This window comes from Podarcis tiliguerta (genome assembly GCF_965153285.1).
Source record: "Podarcis tiliguerta genome assembly, chromosome: 1".
In the NCBI taxonomy this organism is placed as follows: domain Eukaryota; kingdom Metazoa; phylum Chordata; class Lepidosauria; order Squamata; family Lacertidae; genus Podarcis; species Podarcis tiliguerta.
The window spans coordinates 47,573,439-47,596,347 of record NC_139534.1 but is presented as its reverse complement, the minus strand read 5'-3'; the positions used below and the strand labels follow the sequence as shown (position 1 = coordinate 47,596,347).

General features: G+C 37.9%; 1 protein-coding gene across 3 annotated transcripts in view; it reads left to right on the top strand.

The window, feature by feature from the left end:
• PTPN4 (protein tyrosine phosphatase non-receptor type 4) overlaps window positions 1-22,909 on the top strand; it is a 78,771-nt gene that overhangs the window by 18,328 nt on the left and 37,534 nt on the right. For all 3 annotated transcript variants that reach the window (XM_083430498.1, XM_083430499.1, XM_083430500.1), the window contains exons 2-10: window positions 6,992-7,146; window positions 9,779-9,886; window positions 13,702-13,744; window positions 13,857-13,935; window positions 18,697-18,741; window positions 19,368-19,420; window positions 19,901-20,021; window positions 20,550-20,637; window positions 22,104-22,192. In XM_083430498.1, the coding sequence (XP_083286624.1) occupies window positions 7,009-7,146; window positions 9,779-9,886; window positions 13,702-13,744; window positions 13,857-13,935; window positions 18,697-18,741; window positions 19,368-19,420; window positions 19,901-20,021; window positions 20,550-20,637; window positions 22,104-22,192 (764 nt within the window). In that variant the 5' untranslated portion in view covers window positions 6,992-7,008. The remainder of the gene's footprint in view (window positions 1-6,991; window positions 7,147-9,778; window positions 9,887-13,701; window positions 13,745-13,856; window positions 13,936-18,696; window positions 18,742-19,367; window positions 19,421-19,900; window positions 20,022-20,549; window positions 20,638-22,103; window positions 22,193-22,909) is intronic.

Sequence of the window (22,909 nt, the reverse complement as noted above, 5' to 3'; positions counted from 1 at the left end):
ACATCTACAGAACTAATAGGCTTTGTTTGTTTGTTCATGGCAAATAGAAATATGGACTGCATAAAGCACAATGGTAGCAGAAGCACTGTTTCAAGAACTCATGACAACAAAACATCTGTAGCTTAAAGTATGCAAATAAAAACATGGTTTATATCTGAGGCTTCAAATCACCGAATTTGAAGACTTTGGAAGAATAGAACTTGGAACTGGCATTCTAGTCAGCGTCTCGGTATTTAAGCAGACTGCACTAAACTTGAACATGCCCAACCAAATGTCTTAACTGAGAACATCATGCAGCAGAACCTAAGATGTAGGTTTATTTTCTTGTTTATTGCCTCCCCCTTTTTGCTTTCTTGTACTCCTAGCACTTTCCCCATTACTTTTCAGGTACTGAGTTATGCTTGTTCTCTAGAAGTGCAGAGATAGGGAGGAAACTGCTAGAAAATTAAAATCATGATTATGTTCAAGGGATGTTAATGGAAAGAGCTTAGATCACATTTTTTGATCAACTGAAATGCTAAGTTGCAATATGAATATTGGCTAATCATATTAAATAACAGGAGATAATTAGTTCTTTTAGTTGTAGCAGGTCTTTGTAGCAGGCAGCTGAAAGGAACAGCAACTTGTTACAGAAATATCTGTGTTTCTGGTTCAGGCAAATCTAAGACAAAATTTATTCAAACCTGAAATGCAGAAATGAGAAAACAGAGGAGTACCGGTAATTTTTGTTGTTTTTAAAAGAGAATTTAATCCTATCTCTGTACATGTGCATGTCTGTCCTTAACTTTGTTTTCTGTTTGATTTGATTTACAGGTTACAGTTGACAAAATTAATGTTATCTTAAAGCATATACAAAGCTGGCAAATATAAATAGCTATAGAGCCATGTTTACAGAGTAGTTTAATAATAGTCTGACCCTTGGCTGCATGCATGGCAGCTTAGATCAGCATCACACACATTTTAGCCTTGAGTTTTACTCCTCAGGAGAAACCTTGAGCCATGTTGCATTACTTCTGTGCCTTGCCACATGTTGGCAGTCTTCAGAATCTTGAAAATCTGGATTTTATTAAGTATGTAATAACTCTGTGATTAATACTAAATTAATAGATTTTTAAACACAACAGGCCTGCTTGTCTTTTTAAGGTGAATTTTGAAAGTGTTAAGCAAAAATACAGTAAATGATCTTCATTTAGAGTTGCATGAATAGAAATTTCTTCATTGTTATATGTCATCCTCTCATGTAATATAGCTATACTTTTGGAAAGGCAGGCATTCAAATATATTTCTGTTAAACATCATGTTCCATAACCTCAAGGCAAATGGTGACTTTATTCTGCTTATTATTTTAGTTTTCTTATTACATACATTTGCATATTAAAAGGTAAAGGGACCCCTGACCATTAGGTCCAGTCGTGGCCAACTCTGGGGTTGCGGCGCTCATCTCGCTTTATTGGCCAAGGGAGCCGGCGTACAGCTTCCGGGTCATGTGACCAGCATGACTAAGCCGCTTCTGGCGAACCAGAGCAGCGCACGGAAACACCTTTTACCTTCCTGCCGGAGCGGTACCTATTTATCTACCTGCACTTTTATGGGATATGAAATTTCGTGTCCTCATGTTGTGTGTCCCTCATGTAGTCCTTCTTTCCTTCCTTCCTTCCTTTATGGCCATAGCTTTTTTTCTTCAGACAGGAATAGATAAACCAGCCCCTCTGGAGTGAATAAGGCTTGGCAAATTATAAACAAATATGTTCAGGGCCTTTTGTGCTGGGCAAAGTTTAAAGTTTTAACTTTTTAAAAAAGGAAATTTCTAACTTTATTTTGGGGTAGAATTGAATGACATTTTCAGGCAAGACCAGCCTTCTGAGGGCATGAATCCTCTGGATTGATTTCAGAAGGATAATGGCAGTGGTTTCCTGGAGGGGCAGCCATTAAAATTTTAGGAAGGCTCCCCCCCCCATCTTATCTTGATTACTGTTCTGTGGACATTGGTCTGAAAATTGCAGACTGGAGGGGTTTTCCTGTGTAAGAAACCTGCCAAATTTTTAGCAAATAGGTTCAAGGAATGTAGTTCTAGATTTTATTGGGGGAGCTCAAAGAGAATCGCTTTCTGGGTGAAATCATTCCCTCTTATTAGAAGCCTGACCTGTTGGTCACAACAGAGCTCTAGTGTTTATTCTCCCTTCCTCCAACATTCATCCCTATCATTGTGTTAAGGTTAGAGACATTTATTTTCTTTCAGCAGAAGCTTGTCTGTAGTGTTTTGTTCTTATGTTTGGGTCACCAAAGCACCATGGTCCTTGCTTCAGTTTGTACCACCTTGTATAGCTCCCACTTCACCTCAGACTAGCCAAAAACCCCTTGAGGTGATACCCTTTTCCCTTGAAATTCCACATTTTCCTGACTCCAGTGTAAACCACTAGTGAACATACAAAGGGTGAGCACATACAAAGGTGAGAATTTTCCAACTATAAATGCTTCTCTGTTAGGAAGTATGTAAGGTACTATACAATATTCTGCAAATAGCTCATAGTAACAGTACAGTGTGCCAGCAGCTTATACTTATTTGGGGATGAATGACATCTTGTTTTCTGTAGCATTATCTGATGTGCTAATGCCACAGAACTTAGCTTTTGGGGGTTTCTGCTGTGATAGGTATCACAGATGATGCACTTCTCTGTTGTTGTTCACAATATATTCATAATTGAAAATTAATAAAATGATGATACCTCTGCCTCATCATTTTCTGTCTTACTTATTCCAAACGGTGCCATGAGAGCAGTGACTTATATAAGAAGTATTGAAATAGCTGTTAAACTAAGTTTGCTGTGAAATAACCTTGAAATCCCAATGTGAAGTCCTTGGGTACTTTAGGGCGTGTAAACTTGGCAGCCAAAGAAAGTCAAAACAAACTTTCTTAATGAGTAATTCTAAAAGACTAACCTTGTATGCAGAAGCAGAAAGATAGTGCTTCGGTACCAAAGGACTTGAACATGGTGATCCGTCATCTACATTTTAATTTATTCACAATACTTCTGCTTGTACATGCAAACCTGTCTGCTTGTATTTTATATTTCTGAAGGATAAATATGCTGCAGCATACATGAGGGGAAAGCGTGAACCTCTTCATAAGAAATAATGCAGTAAACAGTTTACATAGCGACAAGGTCTGGGTGTATGGACCACATGGATCAAGTGTAGATAGACTGAGTTCTACACTACAACTTTGGAAACATTGAATTAAAAGTATGAATAGCAGGAGCTTGGTGCTGCCTTTAGCACAATCTGTTTGACTACCTGTTGTGTGGTTTCTAAAAATTACAATAAAAAATAAAAAATTATGTACAGCAGCCATTTATGGTACACATGGAGACTCCTGCAAGCAAAGTGAGCTGACAATAACTTCCATAGATAGCTGACTTCATCATCAATAATGGATCCAAAATATACCGAGAAAATAGGATGAGGGAAAATGTAGAATAAACCAAGTTATAGATAATGAAGCACCAAAACAAACACAGCAGCAAATTAAAAATTAAAAAAGATGCTTGCTGGCTCATTCCCAACAGAGACAGATTTCTTGTGCATCATAGTCTCTTTTTTTCAGCATCCCTAGAAAGCACACCAGTGACTCATAACCTTCCTAGTGTGTCTCCCTCTCGGCTTCCACTGCCCTGAGATCTGATCTCAGCAGCTAAAATGCAGCAACTAGGATTATGCTGACTTCCAAATCAAATGGGCCTTTTGGCAGCTCCAAATGGGTCTTTTGGCAGCACGTTGCAAGATACATGTGCCCCAGCTTAAGACTGTTGCACCATCAGTACAGAGAATTTCATTCAAACATTTGTTCATGTGGCTTATTTTTTTAAGCCTAGACTCACTGCACTATATTAGATAGTAGTTGTTACTTGGTTGCATTTATTTTGACAATATACTTCATGGAATCTTGACACAGTATATCCAGATCTACAGCCTGTGTGCTGCATAACCTTGAACCCTGTAAACAATAACAAGTTATAGTACAGTTGGACACTACACATTCAAATGAGTGTCACACAGGTCGAGGTTCATGATGGTCATTGCTTGTATCTACTGTGGTACCTCGGGTTAAGTACTTAATTTGTTCCAGAGGTCCGTTCCTAACCTGAAACTGTTCTTAACCTGAAGCACCACTTTAGCTAATGGGGCCTCCCGCTGCCGCCGCGCCGCTGCTTTGCAATTTCTGTTCTCATCCTGAAGCAAAGTTCTTAACCTGAGGTAATATTTCTGGGTAGTGGAGTCTGTAACCTGAAGCATATGTAACCTGAAGCGTATATAACCCGAGTTACCACTGTATACACTTAGGACGCTAGCTTTCATATACATACACGCACACGCATCATTTATATACTGTCTCTGGGCAGTCTACAACATAAAAATTACATTAAAATAATAAATAAACACAACTATTAAATCAATCAATTGCAAACTGAGTAGAATGAGCATTTTCTTAAGTACAAAATTAAATATAGGAGGGACTGAAGGCACAACTGTCTGCTGCATATAGCATTATGTAGTAGAATCCCCTATTACTTTTCTGTACTGTATACATACTCCAGGCAGGTAGAAATTGCTTGTGCAGAGCGTTCTAGCTCCAGCTAGTAAACTTTGCCCCTGCTGGCTTTGTGATCACTCGGGTGTTGTGATCTGGAAAAAGAATCAGCTCTTTGCCTTTAAACTGCTCTCTTGCAGGTCCATGAAGGGAAAATAATTCTGTTGAATTTCCAAGGGGCTCTTTCCTGAGCTTTGTGGTTCCCTGCCAACAAGCATCAGTGTAAACTTACGGAGTGTTGACTTTCATTTAAGAACAAGTAGTGGTGCTTCTTCACAGATGTGTGTTTGTGTGAGAGTGTGTGTGTTCTTAAAAAAGCTTAATTTTAAAATGTAAGTATGAGTTAATTTATGTAGTTTTGAGCTGAATTTAGCATGTTAGAACTGAACTTTTAGGAACTAGGGAGGAAGCTATTGTATTTCTGAAATTATAATGGAGGGATAGCTTTAAACAAATCCTTTTGGAATTAATTAATATGTCAAGGCTACATAGAAATTTTAAAAAATGTTTTACTCTTTGCTAATCTAAGTTTAAGCATAGGTCTAAAAAACTACCGTATTTTTTGCTCTGTAAGATTCACTTTTTCCCTCCTAAAAAGTAAGGGGAAATGCGTGTGCGTCTTATGGAGCGAATGCAGGCTGCGCAGCTATCCCAGAAGCCAGAACAGCAAGAGGGATTGCTGCTTTCACTGCGTAGCGATGCCTCTTGCTGTTCTGGCTTCTGAGATTCAGAATATTTTTTTCCTTGTTTTCCTCCTCCAAAAACTAGGCGTGTCTTGTGGTCTGGTGCATCTTATAGAGCGAAAAATACGGTACTTTTGGTACCTGCAGTGTATCTCTTTATCTTCTTTGAACAACAGATCCACATGCCACATCACAAATTTTCTTGGTTTTCAGAAATGGTTCCCTTATGACGGGGGGGGGGGGCTGCTCTTTCAGCAACAAAAGTTTGAAGACTCCTTGTGCTTATTGAACTAGTGCTGTGGTACTCTTGTCCTTATTCTCAGTTTATAACTAGCAGGGCATAAAACCCATTTTTGCTTCTACAGACGTTCTTTAACTTCATCTCTATTTAACTTCCTGGGGCAATTCTGGTTCTTCTCTAGTAAGAGTTCTTTCAGCAAAGCAAAAAATGTACTTAGCCAGTGCAGAACCTTTGATCTACTCTATTGACTTTTATCTTTTGTTTAACTCTGAAGATTAATCTGTAGTTTGGCATGACAAGCTTTGCTTACATTTATATTTATACTGTTTGCATTATAACTTTATAACCTGCATTTGTGAGAGCTTTTTTTTAAACTCAGTGACGTTTACTGTTGCAACACTGTAAAACTCTACATTTGGGTACTTGGATTGTGTTTCATGTTACATGCACTAAAAGGAGTTAGCTTTCCATGTTCATTATGTTAAGTTTGTTTTCTGTCTTCTACACTATTCATAAACCTTTATAAAGCAGTTGTTTAAAGAAATGAGCCCAGTAAGTTTGCAAAATATATATTGGACATAGTACTTGAAAACCTGGTCTCTAGAAAGGTGACTACTTAAAATTCCACCTTTCAGAATTAGATGTCAAAGCTATAACTTAAATAAAGGAGAGAGGTGGTACTTAGAATTGCTTTAAACATTAATTTTCTGCTGTGAACTAATGGGGGAAATCAGGAAGTGTGGTGTGGCTTTCATTCTGTTTAGGACACAACTTCATTCTCATTTCCATTATGGTGCATAATATATAATAAATTTAAAAGGATAATTTACATTTTAGGAGCACATACGGATTAGAGTGAGATGATTGCCATCAGAACCTCTTGTCATATGGCTGTGTATGGTTGTCGTAACACATTTCATAAAACCTCCATGGCATTGCTAGCAGCTTTTTCAAAGGTGCACTACTGCCATGATTTTTTCATAGTAGATGGGTGGTGGGAGATTTGCTTAAAACAACAGTATGGATCCATCACCATATGGAAGCAGTACTTGGATTTTACACTACATACATGAAGTTGGCCCCTCAGGCACACATTCAAAAACAACTAAGGATTTTACAGAGATTGCCCCGTGATCTGTGCTTTATTTGCTCTTGCCTGCATTTTCCTCCAGAACGTTTGAATCTATTTTACAACGCAGACTTTCTAGACTTAAAAAAAATCTATCTTAGAATATATAATTATGGGTGGCTATGAGATAATATTGTAATGTTCTTTCCTAAATAAGAAAGGGTCAAGTTAAAGTTGGCGCTCAAGGATGGCAGAAATTTGCTAGTTTCAGCTTGAAAGGAAAAATACATGTATTCTGTAAAACTAAGTAGAATATATTTGATATAATAATTGGGATTAGCTTTTATTATTAAACCCAACTTCTGAATTATCAAGGTTAAAGTGTTAATGATCTTTGTTCCTCCCTTAAGACGTTGTGTGGACAGTAATGACCGCACGTTTCCGATTGCCTGCTGGCAGAACCTACAATGTACGAGCATCTGAGCTGGCACGAGACAGACAGCATACAGAGGTGGTCTGCAATATTCTTCTTCTGGACAATACTGTACAAGCTTTTAGAGTTAACGTAAGTATAATATTTTAGGAAACATGTTGTATCTCATTTAGAATTGCCTCATAGTAGAGTCCTAAGCTTTAGAAAACATGCTTTTGATTTTGCATATTTAGTTAATCAATAGTATACATTAGCCATCCATTTACTTACATTAACATGGTCATTAATTCAGAGTCCTTTCCTAAGGGCCTCCTGTTTTTGTTTTTTTGAAGAGGCCTCTCAGCAGGGAATGGCCTGAGGAGGATATGGGAAATTCACCTTGCATGAGTGCTGGCACTAGGCACATACATGTATATAGTGTTTTAAAGACTTTGCAGAACACACTATTTTAGTAGGAACCTTTGCAACAAATAATATAGCTAAAAATGTTTTTCCTCTTGTTATACCCTGAAAATGATTCCTTACTTAAATAAATATGATGAGACTCAAATAAAGGTTGATATTAAGCTAGAATAAGAATAAATTTGAATGTTATACATGTTTTATATTAGTGCATTTGTACAATTTAGAAATTATTATTTATTATTAAAAAGAGTTTAAAGCAACTTACAGTTACAGAAATAAGGTGGGTCTTAATTAATCTCAAGTGTTAAAAGCCAGAGGTCTGTTAAAATGCACTCCTTAGGACATTGTCCCAAAGCATCTTTTACAAAAGACATTTGCAGTACAGTTCTATGCAGATTTTCTCAGAAGTCCCACAGTGTTCAACAGGACTTACTCTCAGGGAAGTGCACATATGATTGCTGCCATAATGGTTTATTCTGATTATTGTAACCTTATTGCATGTATTCAAAACAAAAGCATATAACTACAAATAACTCCATATTTAACATTTTTATTAATGCTCCTTGTGTTAAAAATCAAATGGAGGTACTATTCTCCCTGCCCACTGAGTGTTGGATGCACGTATATTTTAAGGCTGCTTTGCAAATAAGTTTGAGCTTTATGAGTATGTCAGCAGTAGCCAATAATTTAACCGGTCTGTCAGTAATAAACCTACAGAGATGACCTTGATCTTTGCCAAATGGAGGCAGCTTATGACTGATTTAGACCAATGATGGGTTTTACAGTTAAAATTATCAAAACACGTGTCCAAATAATGCATCTTTTTGTAATGAGCAAGCTATAGAAATGCATTAACACAGAGATTTGTGGAAAAACAAAATGCCAAAAGGCTACTTAGGACTAGTTCAGACCCCTAAAATTTACAAAGGGAAAATGTATTGTGAAATAGCTTTTCCGTGTCAAATGTTTCTCAACTTTTTTGGTCCTCGGCATTTATTGTGCACAGAAAGGAAGTTCTGCATAAGTAACTTGGCCAACAGGCCAAAGCATGCAAGGTAGCGTGAAAGGAAGCACATAGTCTGGAATGCGTGAAAGAAACAAAGGAGTGGTTAGGAAGCAAACCTATGTGGTTTTGGAGGTAGAAACATGACTAAAGTATTTTAGGCAGGGGCAGACTTGCTTAGCATTTTTATGGCCACAAGGCTGCATTGTAATATGGTGGCAGTAGACAAGTCATCTAAATTTGAGACATATAGGAACATGTCATCTTTTGAGCAAGCCAAACCTGGCTGTCACATTCAGTTATACTTTGCAAATGAAGACATGTTTAAAATAAATATTTTGAAATATGCGTGCTCTTTTGTTTTTATCAGACAGTTTGTATTCTTGGGCCATGAGTAGCTGACAAGAGAAATTGTATGTCAATCTGGTCCTTTAGCTTTAAGTAAATTAAGAGGTTCTTTTCAGATGCAGTGACTGATAAAATTTCAGGGAACTGTTTTCAGAATTGGCATCACTTTGAAAGTCTCAGCTCCTTGCTTCACTGGCTTTATAGCCACAAAAGACAAGGTAAAGCCTGTGCTATGGAAGCATAATGTGTTTTCAGAACTCAAAGATCTGAAAGATTCACGCTAGGTTTAAAAATGCATAACTGGCATATATATATAGTCATATATCTGCTTTGGTTTCTATAAATGTGAGTTTTCAAAATGAATATCCAAGCCACTCTTCCTAAATTGTAGTCCAAAAATATAAACCAAGAGATAATGCAGTTGAAAAGTGGAACTGGTCTCTTGTTTACATCATAAAACCTTCCAAAGGACCAGAGTAGAAGTCTGGTAAGGTTTGTTTTAGCTTAAACAACAGGAAATTGTTGTATGGGTTATTTGGGAGGAAGGGCGGGATATAAACTGAATTTAATTATTAATGATGATATTATTACTATCATCATTCATATCCCACCTTTCCCACAATGATCTCAGTGTGGTACACACACACGCACACACACACATCTTGTTCTTGCAACAGTCTTGTTAAGCAGAAAGAATGACTGACACAAGGTTATCCAGTGAGCATCATGGCTGGCAGGGATTTGAACTCTGATCTTTCAGGTCCTAGTCTAACTTTCTCAACTACTCAAGCATACTGGCTTGAAAGTGGGAAGAAGTCAAAGTTGAAATGCAGATTTTCAGGTTAAAGACAATAAAACTTTCCGATTTAAAAGTCTTAAGGTTTTCTCAGGAACCCACTTTCTGTCTCAATTTTTCCAGGATGAGTAGTGATTAGAGACAAAGTAACCTGCTTTGGTGGTGGTTGAATCATATTGAAAACATTTTCATTTGCTATTTTCTTCCTACAGAAACATGATCAGGGACAAGTTCTGCTGAATATAGTTTTCAAGCATCTTGATCTGACTGAAAGAGACTATTTTGGTTTACAGTTGGCTGATGATTCTACTGATAACCCGGTAAGCTGTGTCTGTTTTCTAAACAAATTCCTCTTTGTTGTTCTCAAAGTTTGAGATTGCAAGTTCTACACTTCTAGACACTTGCACTAAGTTTAGTTGGTGAGGCAGAGGCTGATGTTGCAGAGTCATTTGTAGGAGAGCTCTGTTGCAGAACTAAGCACTTACTTACTTAAAAATGATTCAGTAATTTTTTGAAGAGCCTGAAAAACCTGATAAAGTCTCTTCGACCTTACAAGGGATAACTAGGTGTGGCATCCCACTTGAGCAACAGAGTTTTGATTCTGCAAATGGAACTTACCTTTCCTTCTCCCTTACAGCCCCCCATGACCCCCCCCCCCCAATTTATGGGGTTGAAAAATTCTCTGTTGTGGATTGGAAGAGTCATGGGGGCTGCATGGTACAGAAGAGGAAGCCCCATCACATTCATTGTCATGACATTGGATCTCACCCAAAATGTTGACACCTCTGCTACAGAAAAAGATGAAGAGAATCTATTCATTTCACTTACTACTTATTCACTTGTAACCATAGTCTTTCCTTCCCACCCCTAACTTTTGATTAATACATGACAAGTTGCAGATTTGCTTACATACTCTAGAAAGGATAGACTGGAGAGAAAATGATCAGTACAATCATTCAGTATGCCTAACTTGGTTTTATTTCTGTCACCTTTATTTGTGACTAGTTCCTGACATGCAAAGCAATCATATTTACCAGCAGAAGTTTGGATCTTAGGGTATAAATACAAGTCATTACCTGGTTCTGTACCAGATATTCTGCAGATATCACAATCCATTGTAATGCTAATACTAATTGTAGTTTAGTAGCTAGGGAATGTTATTAACTTATCATCTGAAGGCGGGCATTAAATTAGGTTTTAGTCTCCTGGTGCTCTAGAATGGTTTTATATGTTCTTTGACAATACTTCAGATAGTTAATATTTTGCTATAATAGAGTGGTTGTAATGGGAACTTTGAATGTCTGGTTTTGTTCCAGCTATTTATAATCGTTAATAAAGCTTATGCAAGATCTCATTTAATCACTTGCAAAGTGATTAGTGATATAAGATGATATATGCTCATAGTATCATACAGAATGTCCAGGGTTCAATGACCACATCAGAGGGACCCTTTAAAAAAAACCAACCCAAGGCTATCAACCTGCAGAATATGCACAACTTGCAGACTTGCAGCATTGAGATAAATTCAACAGTGTAAATATGTTTTGATAAATGTAATAATGGAAAACTGATTGGTATAGTTTTTGTAAAATATGCAGGGATATAAAATAAGTAAAATGAACCAGAGAAAGAGAAGAAAGGAAGTCACTGATAATTTAAATATGCAAAATGTTTATCTGAAATTGAAAAACAGAAAATTTAATAAAAATCATAATTTAAAATTCAAGGCTGATTAAAACTGGTAGATCTCAAAGCAGATTTACCCTTCTTCAGTTGTCTTAGTAAGGTTGATTGTTTACTGTTGCAAGAAAACTTGGTGATAGTATTTTGTAAATGAATGCTAATTATGCAAGTGTGCTGTATTTTCCTGGTTTTGAATATATTTTTTTCTCTTTAACTGATTTGAAGTTTGGAGAACCATGCTAAAGTTAAGGCAATGTGTGTCATGGAATTTCTAGAGTTAAAACAAAGCATTTTAGATAGAAGGAAAAAAATAGATGTTAAAATAAGCTTATGTGAAGCCCTTTTTTCTTACAAGGAGAATGGTGAAAGAAGTAGGCTTCATTTATTCACTGCATTGAAGAAAATAATAATTGTATACCAAGACAACTTAAGTAAAATGTTGCATTTCAGTGAAATTGAGATCCATGCATCAGCACCTGATAAATAACAGTCCATAGAAACAGGTCATTCATTGTCCTCTGATATTGCCAGCATTCAGGTGGCAGCTATATAGTGTTCCAGACAGGTTAATGCCAACTGAATTCAGAAAGGGTTTAGTTGGGAATTGGTAGTGTTGAGGGGAATAGAAAAACAGGGCTGATCCTAGATTTGAGGGGCCCTAGACAAAGAGTATTCTGGTGTGCCCGTTCTACAGTTGATGGTCCTTGCTTGACTTACTTGGATGTGGCGGCTTTAAGCAGTACCAGACATCCTGGGACCCTGGCAGCTGCCCAAGAACACCAGATGCTAATGCCTGCATTGTGGGAAAGTCATATTCCTGATTTCTGTTGCATCCAGGCTGCTGGACATCCTTCAGAAGGCATAAGCTGAACAACTAAACACTTAGTTGTGGGTGCAGTATGCATATTTTCGATCCTATTTATTCCACCCATATTGTTAGGCAAGCTTTTTTTCAAACAGAGAGTGAGTGAGCTGAGAATATCAGCAATCTCTGTGTGTTAAGTGGAATTTTTTTCCGTGGCAAAGACTACATCCCTGCTTCTTGCCCTTAGTTTGATTCTTGTCAGCAAGCTGGCATTGCATTTGGTAGGAACCAGCTTTCTTTGATCTTGTTTTAGTCTTGGTTATTATTATGCCACATAAGGCAGGGTTTTCAACAGGAACAGTTTTCTTTATTATTGTTGGCATGTCCACGTTTCTATTCCTGTTCATTTCCACAACATAAAGCTTTTTTACTGTTGTAATATTTTTACTGTGTTGTAGCATTTACTTCAAATTCTCACAGATTGTAAGAACACTCACAGTACATCATACATTCTTTCCTGTTGCACCATCAGGTGACATGTTAGAACAACGTGGTCCTTTTGTTTACTGGTTCTTATAAGAATAGAGTCATACTGATTGTGCACTAGCTTAGCTGACAGATCCTTTGTGATGATAAAGCATCTTTTCCAGCTTGCAGAGCCTAGAAATCAGTGGCCTAGAAAGCAATTCTTGAATGTTGCACATATGGTTGGTAACACACCCCTTGGCTCAGTGTTCATGCTGGCTGTTTCAGAGAGGCAGAATTGGGCAAGCTTAGTTTCCTAAAGAAAATATGGCTATTTTAAACAGGATGCATGTGGCCTTTTGTTCTTTCTAATATCAGCCTGCACATCTTTAATAGGTGAAGTCTGGCAACTGATTTTTATTTTCATGCTTGTTGACACCATTTATATTAGCTCATTTTCCAAACCCCTGCTAGCTCTCCACTCAGGAATTAGTGAGTGTTTGTGAAGTCTACATCTTTGAGAAAAAGTATCGACACCTTCTTTAATTGTATATGCCAATATATGTTAATACTTGGAGACAAAATATATTGAAAGCTTCCCTGGAAACTGCCCGGTTTTGCTCTGTTAACATGTGAATGCTTCTAACCAAAGCCCCTTCCAAATAAAACTACTTAACTTTATTAATCCAAAAACGGGGGTGGGTGAGAGATAGTTTCATTTCAGAATTGAAAAACAGTTCTTGGAATAATAATTGGATAAATGGGATATCTCATTCAAGGTGTTAAACTTAGCTACAACATCTGGAATTATCTTACCCTATAGGCTTCTCATTATGCTCCCTCTAGTGTTGAGTTCAATTGTTAATTTTTATAGTAATGTGACAGATTGGCACTTAAAATGATTTATTTAAGAATTAGAGGACAATCGTTACAGCTATATGGTGTACTGAAAATGTGTAGTACTCTAAGCAGAAGTCTATAAATGTATTTAAGGACTTGGAACAGGGTCCAAAGAGCCCACCTTTGACTAGTCATCAAGGAAAAGTGTGTTTTTTATCTAGCAATTGTGACATATGGTAAAAACATACATATGTACATTTGTTTTGTTAAGAGACGTGTTGCAATAATGCTTTGTGTTACTTTAGAAAAACACATAATGAAGTAATCTTTTCATTCCCCCAGAGGTGGCTGGATCCAAACAAGCCAATCAGGAAGCAGTTAAAGAGTGAGCAAAAATATTTTTTATCTATTTTGAATGCAAATGTTCATTAAATAATGATAAATAATTACTAAATTAAAGTTGTAAAAATCTAATATGATATTTTGGTTAATTTTAGGAGGATCTCCTCACAGCTTGAACTTCAGAGTCAAATTTTTTGTAAGCGATCCTAATAAGCTTCAAGAAGAATACACACGGTATCAGTCTCTCTCTTATTTTAATAAGATACTTTGATGTTCATTGCATAGGAGTGCCTGAAATTGATACAATAATGTGTATACATTTTGATTTCATCGGAGGAACTTAGAGATTTTTTATTACCAGCCTATCCAAAACTGAAAATTATTCTTGATTAGCATGTATTCTGTGTAGCGTATATTCTGAACATACTTGAAAACAATTCAGTTGTGTAGTTCATGCCTATATCTGGATTTAGAACTTATACATGCTCTTGAACCCAAGTCATGCACAATTTGACAAAAAGGCACAGTGTTTTAAGTTGCATTGTGTTGAATATAGTCTGATCCTTACCCACTCATCCCTCCCAACTCTTTGTGCTCTTTAATATCTATATATTAGGGAAAGCTGTTGTTTAAGGGACTAACCAGACGTATGCATGTTTGTTAAACATGGGTTTAACCATTCATTTATAAAGCAGGGTGGAGAGTGCAAGGAAGTAGTGAAATCTTCTTCTTCCCCACTTTATCTTATGGTGCTTTCTTGCTTTACAGGTTTTATTCTTTGCCTCCCATGCTCCTAGCATGAAAAGTTAACCCCCACTATTCCTACACTTTATTAAAAATGGGCTTACATCTGATTTTGTCCTCAAATTGCAAGTTAATTATTTTAGGGTAGATAAATATGTGTCCAAAGGCATACTTCAATACTATACTCAAGTGCCTTGCTAATGAAAACCATATTTTTACATTTCAATTAATCTGTTTTTAACATACACTAAGTAATGTAGGCAAAAGGTTATTTTTGTTGAACTCTTTGTTCACTGAAGAGTTCAGAGGGCTGTTGCAGCAGTTTTGCGAACGCTGCTTTAAAATCAATTGGTTTTCCAATGCAGAAGTGGTTTGCAATCTACGTTGTAAGTGAAGTTCAGGCAACAACTAATTAAGCTCCTTTTGTATTTGAACACACACAGAGCTTCATTCACTTCATCTGACCCTATCCTCCCCTTGCCCCACAAAAATATCTCCCAGGCAGCAGCGTCTTTCAGCCTATGACTACAACCAAACAGTCTACATACAGAGCAGCTCTAAATTAAGTCCCTGCAAAAGTGTAATGCTACACTTTAAAAAGCACCCCTAATATTTTTAAGTTATAAATAACAGCACTGCAAATAGAGAAGTGGTATTGAATAATACAGTTTGGGTTTTAGCAGTAGAGAAATCACTCTGCAAATCAATGTTGATATAGTTGATGAAATTGGTATATAATTTCCAGAGTTCAACTTCCATCATCATGAAACAAGAAGTTGGGGATTTGGATATAACTTTTTTAAAATTGTCAGTTTATTTTCATTTACATCCTGGGGAGTTTGAGTAATGCAGAATAGTTGGGAGGACTGATTTATGTGTTGCTTGAGTTCTATTTTAATGTAGCTAGAAATCACACCACATAGGGGCACCCACCTGTCAAAATCCCTCCTGCCGCTTTGCAAGTCTTCCCATGCTTCCCCTTCAAACCCAATGTCAGAGGTTTAAAAGAGGAGCATGGGGAGATTTGCAAAGTGCCCTTTGAAGCAGCATCCATTCCATTCTTTAAAGGATGGAGTGGAAGTTGCTTCAAAGGGCACTTTTGTCAAGTGCTTTAAGATGCTTTAACTCTGGTGGATTGCTACTTGGAAAGAAGGCAGGGGGGGGAAAGCTCTCTTCACTTTCCTCATTGCCATACAACTGGTACCGTTACGTACTCTAGTATATGTTTGCTTGTCCTCACAGCAACCTGTGCTCTAGTAATTGTCAAACTTGTTTGTCACCCAAAACTCATCAGAATGCCAAAGAGCAAACCAGGCCCCGCAGCAACAGAGAATGCACATAGATACGATCTTATTGATAGCCTGCTGCCTCTCACAGTTCCATGGCAAGATCAGGCCTTTGACAGGATTGTCATCTCTGTCCCTTGGAAAATCACTCAGAACTCTTGCTGGAAACTTTGATCTGGCCAGCCTAATGCTGCATTGCCATTCACCTCTGCCAGAAAACTACTGGAAAAAACTACTTTGCAAATTTCCTGCTCCCCTCTTTTCTGCTTTTCAGCACATGTGTGCGTGGACACACAGACATATAGAGATAGAATAAAGAGGGGGTGGATTGTTCCATCTGCCAAACCCTGAAAGGAATCAATAGGGGTGCCAGGGTAGGGCTTCCTAACTTAATACTCCTGGACTGAGCTTTGGCTCTGAGAATCTGCTCTTTAACTACCAGTTGAGCTATTTGTCATGCACGCCCACCAAGCCACCCTCATCCATATGTCAGATGGAAGAAGAAAAGAAGAGCGCAGCCTGGCTAGGACAGAGGAGAAAGTGTTGTGCATGCAATACGAAGCAGTGGGAGAAAGATAAGGAGCAAGGGGCTGATGAGTGCCACAATTAGAGGCAGAGGCCAAAAGAGACCCAGGAAGAGTTACTAGCAGCACTAGAGAGCCTTGGCTGGTTTGGATCAAGTTCTGAAGACTTCCGTGCTTCATAGCAAAACCTGAAGTCTTCAGCATGACTTGATCATTTGTTATTGGTTTGTTTAATATTTTTTAGACTGCATACGCCTGAGTGGTTTAAAACTAAAAACCGTAAAAATCAATAGAATACAAATGAAAATGAAAGTAATAGTGTCAATAGAAGTCCAGAATCATAACACTGAGCAATGCAATGTAAAAAATAAGTAAATGTCTAAACAAGCAAATGTATTTAATAGGCATAAACAATGTGTCACAGTTGACTCCCCTTGGCTTCCACGGAGGAGGGTGTTCTCGCACTTTGGTCCTCCAGATGTTGCTGAACTACAACTTCCATCAGCCTTAACCAGCATGACCGAAGATCAAGACTGATGGGAGTTGCAGTCCAACAGCATATGGAAGACCAAAGGTTCCCCATCTACTGCAGAAAAGACCATGTTGATACTAGCCATGGTGCAATGTGCAGGGTTTCCTTTGGTGGTGGTTAATCTATGCGGGGAAGACAGTCTGCCACATACCTTGCTCCTAAGTTGTTCAGGGCTTTATATATTAACAGAACATAGAATGTGCCTTGGTAGCTAATGGGCAGCCAGTCCAGTTCTTTCAACACAGGTATAATAGATCTATAGCTAGATACCCCACTCATCATGCTAGCTCCTGTGCTGTGTACTAGCTACAACTTCCTAAAGTTGCCTCACCTAAAGCACATTGCAGTGCATGGACCTCAGTGGGCAGGGTGTAGTTGCTGAACCAATTGAAGTTGGTGGTGGGTGCTTCATTCCACCAAGGTCAAGTGGAGTTATAATACCCCAAGAATACCCTCAGATTAAGTACCTGCTCCTCTCGAGAGTGTCCATGTCTGTTCAGAACAGGTGAACAGAATTCCTGTGGCCTGGGAACCGCTTACTCATAGGATCTCTGCCTTACTAGGCTCAGTCCACTTGCATCATCCTTTGCAAGTTTGAATGGCAAAGAAAAGTAGGACACATTGTAAATAAAATTCCAATAAAAATTATTTAAGAAAAGAAAAGTAGGGCACATTGAAAAGCAAGGCTTGCTTCAGGCTCTTCATCCTTCTTTATTGAGAAAGCCTTTTCACCCCACTTGTGGCTGGATGTAAAGATGGCTGGAGCTTGTTTCACTTCATAGCACACCTGGCTGTCCTATACTTTAAAAAAATATGTTTTTAAAAGGTCACTTGGGGATCCCCTGGACTGTGAGCCTTGGACTTCTGACCTGAAATCCAGCCTTAATGTATCTACTGCCATCTCCTGTTCACTATTGAGAAGCACTCCTGAAAGAAACATTTTGGATCCATGCCTATGAATCCCAAGTGTGAAACCAGGATATGCTTAATCCATACAAGTTTATGCAGGGGGTGGGCACAAAGTAAATTACAAATGCATCGCTTAAGAGTAATTCACAGAGAAAGAGAAATAAAATAACATGGCTGTGTTTGTGGGTAATTGCAATAAAGTGTGTCATTCCACAACCCTTGATTTAGAGGATCAGCTTCCCTTATGGAAGTAGAAGGAAGTCTCTGTAAAGGCCCGTAAGATAAAAACACTGCAGTGTCATACCAGAATGTTTGCTACTTGGAAATTTATGCCTTTCAGATTTTATTGGTGACTAGAAATACTTTAAAGGTAGATTAGAATTCTAAACCAATTTCAAACCGTCACTTCAGGTAAGACATCTGAGATGGAAGGGCCAGAATTAATACACACTCATCTCACAAGGCCTATTTGCTTGGAGGTACATTTCAATAGATTGTATTCATGGGTATTATTATTGTTGGAGGCATGCCAGTGTGGCTAATCACATTTTTTGGCATGGGTTAGAGATGGCAAAATGGAACTTGCAACAAATGTTGCAATAGGGAGGGAGAGATAACAATCAGAAATTGTTTTCTATTAATTTTTAAATATGTCCTATCCCATTAGTTTGGCTTTCAAAATACCACACAGAACAACATTTGTCGACTGAGGCATGAAAATATGATGTAGATGTACCTGAGTCCAATTAATGGATCCTAACCTTTTATTGATTATATAAATTCTAATGTAAACTGCATGTGTTACAGCAGCACCAAAATATTTGGATTTCTTATGTTTATATGACTTTGAACTCAGTTTAATTTCTGTGTCTTGCTAGCCTGAAATAATGGTATATGGTGAAATGCAGATGCTGAAGTCAAAAGGTGATCTTAATTTTGTTAATTAAAAAACAATAGTAACTTTGTCAACCTGTTGTACTGTGTTTACTTTTTCTTTAAGGTACCAATATTTTTTGCAAATTAAACAAGACATTCTTACTGGAAGGTAAGATTTGCTTGCCATGAAGACTTGGGAACCCTTGCAGACAGTTATGCAAAATTATTTAGTAATTCGGGGAGAGGGTGGAGATAAATAGTGTGATCGAATGCCTCAATCAAGTTATGAAAATATGTATGTGGCTGCTGACTTCCCACATGCATCCCATGCTAATTGGCAATCCTATAATAAAGCCTATAGAAAAAGGTGTTATAGATATGGTTGCAGTGCTAGGGGTTGTGCGTGCAGTATTTTATCAGTGAATCAGGAACTATGCATGCAATGCCAAATGAGATTTGGATCTGCCTCCCATCCATCTTAAACAGGTGATTAGTGGAGTCAAAGCTGACAGTGCCAGCCATTTATGTAAGCTTTTGTGATCACATACCTCTAGGTTGGTATCCAGATGTTTAAATCTCTTTGGATACTAATCTAGAAGCATGGTTTCCTTTTTAAAGCAAATATGTTGCTGGCGTGTTTTTAGTTGTGTCATTACATATTTGCCTGCTTTAAAAGGGAAATCTTGTCTATTTGATGCTTCAGTGTTTTTTTGTTATGTAATTCAAATAAATGGGTAAAACTAATTGGCTGTAAATATTACTGTATTTAAGTGTGTTGGTTATTTTCCCTCATAGATTGCCCTGCCCTTATAATACTGCTGCACTCTTGGCTTCCTATGCTGTTCAGTGTAAGTAAAATATAAAAAAAATATGTTCTTATATTATGCTTCTAATTTTCCTGATGTTATTTTTCTTTTGTGTTAAGAAACACTAAACCTTCAGGAAAAGTATTTGAATAGACTGTGCTGTGTAAAGTCGATAAATTTATAAAAACAGTTTGTATCTTACCCATGTACAGTACAATTCTATGCATATCTACTTAGAAGTAAGCCCTACTGAGTTCATTGAGGCTTATTCCCAGCTAAGGTAGTATAGGATTGCAGCCATAATATTACCTCTGAAATGTACATTGAAAATATGAATCTTGAAACTAGAGTGCTTTCAGTTCATACAAACAACATTAGGTGCTTTTGTACAGTTTTAGACTGAAGTTGTTTCATGTGTAGTAAAGGCTGGTGGATTAAATTTTTTTTTAACCTTTCTTACACTGCATGGATTGCAAGGTGCTGAAATGGGGTTGTTGCTAAATGGTTTCTCTTCACTTTCAGCTGAACTGGGAGACTACAACCTTTCAGAGAACTTCCCAGGCTACCTCTCAGACTATTCCTTTATCCCTGGCCAGCCTCAAGAGTTTGAAAAAGAAGTGTCCAAACTACATCAGCAGCATATGTAAGCATAAAAGAAAGAAAAAATAAGGTTGCAGTCCGAAGAACTGCATAACTAATTTAATCTACCCTGAGCTGCTTCTGTGTGTGTTAATTAAAAGTAGCTCCTTACATTATAACCCCAGGTTACTGCATGTGTGTCTCATCCAATCCTTTTGTGGAGAAATAACTCATTTAAGATCAGGTAACTGCTACAGAGAGAACTAGTGGTGAAAGATCACCAATACTGTTTAGGTTTTAGACTTAAAATGAATGCATGCTTTCAGAGTACATGCATCTGAAAATACACTTTTACAATCATAATTGTATTTTGAATATTATAACTATTCTTGGAGGCATGGTGTGACTGTTCCTCTTTAGCGAGAGAAAAACCAGGCAAGAAAGCAGGGGCAGTTAAACTGCTAATTGCCCTAAAGCTGATGTAACTCTCTCTTTCTCTTTGGGCTCCAGTAAAAAAAGATTTTAAATAAGGACCCTCAGGTTACCTTAAATATATTTTAAGCTATTTTATGTTCTTATTTTGTCATTACAGAGGTCTGTCTCCTGCTGAAGCAGAATTTAGTTATCTCAGCACAGCCCGGACCTTAGAACTCTATGGAGTTGAATTGCACTATGCAAGGGTAAGTGTCAATTGATTAGTATTAATCATGGAAATAAACCCAAAACAAAACATAGCATTGTCTGAATGGTCAATAGTTCTCTTCTTAGAAATTAATAATTTTTAAAATGTATCATAATATTCAACAAAACTAAAGTAAATTTCCATAAAGTTACTTTGAAAATAACATATAGTTCTCTGTTTAATGTTGTTGATGGTGGTGGTGGTATCTGTATGTCTTGAGTGACAATGGGGTGTGGCTCCCAGGGTGAAGTCAAACCACTGGAGCATCATAGCACCTGCTATGGCTGCAGAGACCAGTAACTCATAAAGGCTGCCTTCCATGTTCTTTTTGCTGTGTTAGCAGCACTGAAGTGAGCTCTCTGGGATGCAAGCCTGGGCAGTGTGTATGGAGGTCCTGGGCTGCCCAGATGACAAGACTCTTGGCCTCGCTGATGTAGTCCAAAGGAAAAGCAGAGCAATACAAAAGGCACCAGCTTGGCTGCAAGACCTGCCAGAAAGTGGCGTACAAGGCACCATCCAACCATCTTAGCCCTAATTAATTGGACCCATTTCCCCTTCCCTTCTAAGTTTTTTTTTTTAAATTTAAAAAATGTATTTCTAGCATTTGTACCCTGCTGTTCAGAGCTGCTTACATATAGTCAAAACAAGTCAGTCCCTGGGCGTACAATCTGTATAGGGAAAAGGGACATGGAAGGAAGACGAAAACCAAAAGCAAAATTTAGGCACTAGTTTCTAAACAGTTCTTCCTATACTAACCAGCTGGCACAATTAAGGTGCAGGAGGTGCCTGATGTTGCTGGACCTCAGCAGAGTGAATGGAATGAGCCTTCCGCTCCCTGTCTCTCCCACTGAGGCAGTCTGATGGATGGCTGCCTGCAGGGGACAGCTGAAGGGAGAGGAAGCCTCATGGAGCTAGCCTGTCACAGCAGAGCCCATGTCTCATTTCACTCAGCCCTTCTTTCTCTGTCCCTGAGACTCCACGCCTCTGTTGCCATTAGTTCTTGTTCCTCAACCACCCACAGAGTACTGAGGTTCTTAATTCAAGTTGCTTTGTTGCATAAGATTGCTCGTCAAGGTTGGGGTACTGAAATAGGGTCATGAGAAATCTTCACATGGGTGTCTGCTACACTGAAGAGTCCCCTTTTAATTAACAATTATTTCTCATCCATTCCAGCCATTGCTCTAGTCTGTCTAGTCTCTCCCTTTGTTGCTCTGTTGTATAGTAGAGTTTCTGTACTGAGGAGGGATTGTGGGAGGGCCTCAAGGATGTTGATGGAAGGATCAGGATGCAAGGTGAAGTAAAGTAAAGAGACAGGAAGTGATTGTTGAGGCAACAATGTTTCCTTCCTGTAAACATTCTAGAACTTCATCTTGCATGTTTTCGGGCAATAGGATCTGCAAGATGGCGATATGAGAGAACATAAGACACATAAGCATTCATTTTTTCCCTGTTCTTTTTTTATAGGATCAAAGTAACAATGAAATTATGATTGGAGTAATGTCGGGAGGCATACTAATTTATAAGAACAGGGTACGAATTAACACCTTTCCATGGTAAGGATGTGTTTATGGGAAACATTTTGTTTGCCACACACTTTCTTAAATCTGAATAACTTCATCATAAATTGCTAAGTGTAAGTCAACTCTAAATTAGTCACTCTAAAATGTAGCCTTTGATATGTCCGGTGGTGTCTCTTGTGTGGCAATTAGCTTTTGAAAATATCCCTACAAAGTTTGCCGCATAATTGTAATGTAATGATTGTAATGGAAAAATTAGTGCACTTAATTTTTATTCAGCTATAATGTTTTGGACTATCTTTTATCACACTTCCAGAGTTATGATTCAGTATAGCAGTATAGCAGGAGTGAAAGAGGAATACCTTACTATACATGCACCGTCTAGAATAGACAAGTTCTCATCCAATTTATTATTCAGTGTATTTTGTATAGGATGTAGGGATGACAGTAAAAAGACTGTATTAAATACTTGGGTCCAAAGAGATGTGGGCAGGGTCCACCACTCCTTCCTGCTGCTCCCCCCCCAAAATTCACTCCTGAATGGTGGAAATCAGCAGCTCTCTGTCCAAGAGTCACCTGATGTACCTCTGATGTTGAGGAAACCCAGATAACATCTGCTGAGGTGGATCTGTATGTATTAATTTGAAAATCTACATACCGTCTTTCACACCGGCATCAAGACAGTCACAATGTAAGATCAAGTACATTAAAGTTCCATAAAAATATAATAAAACAACAGGCTCCTAACTACTG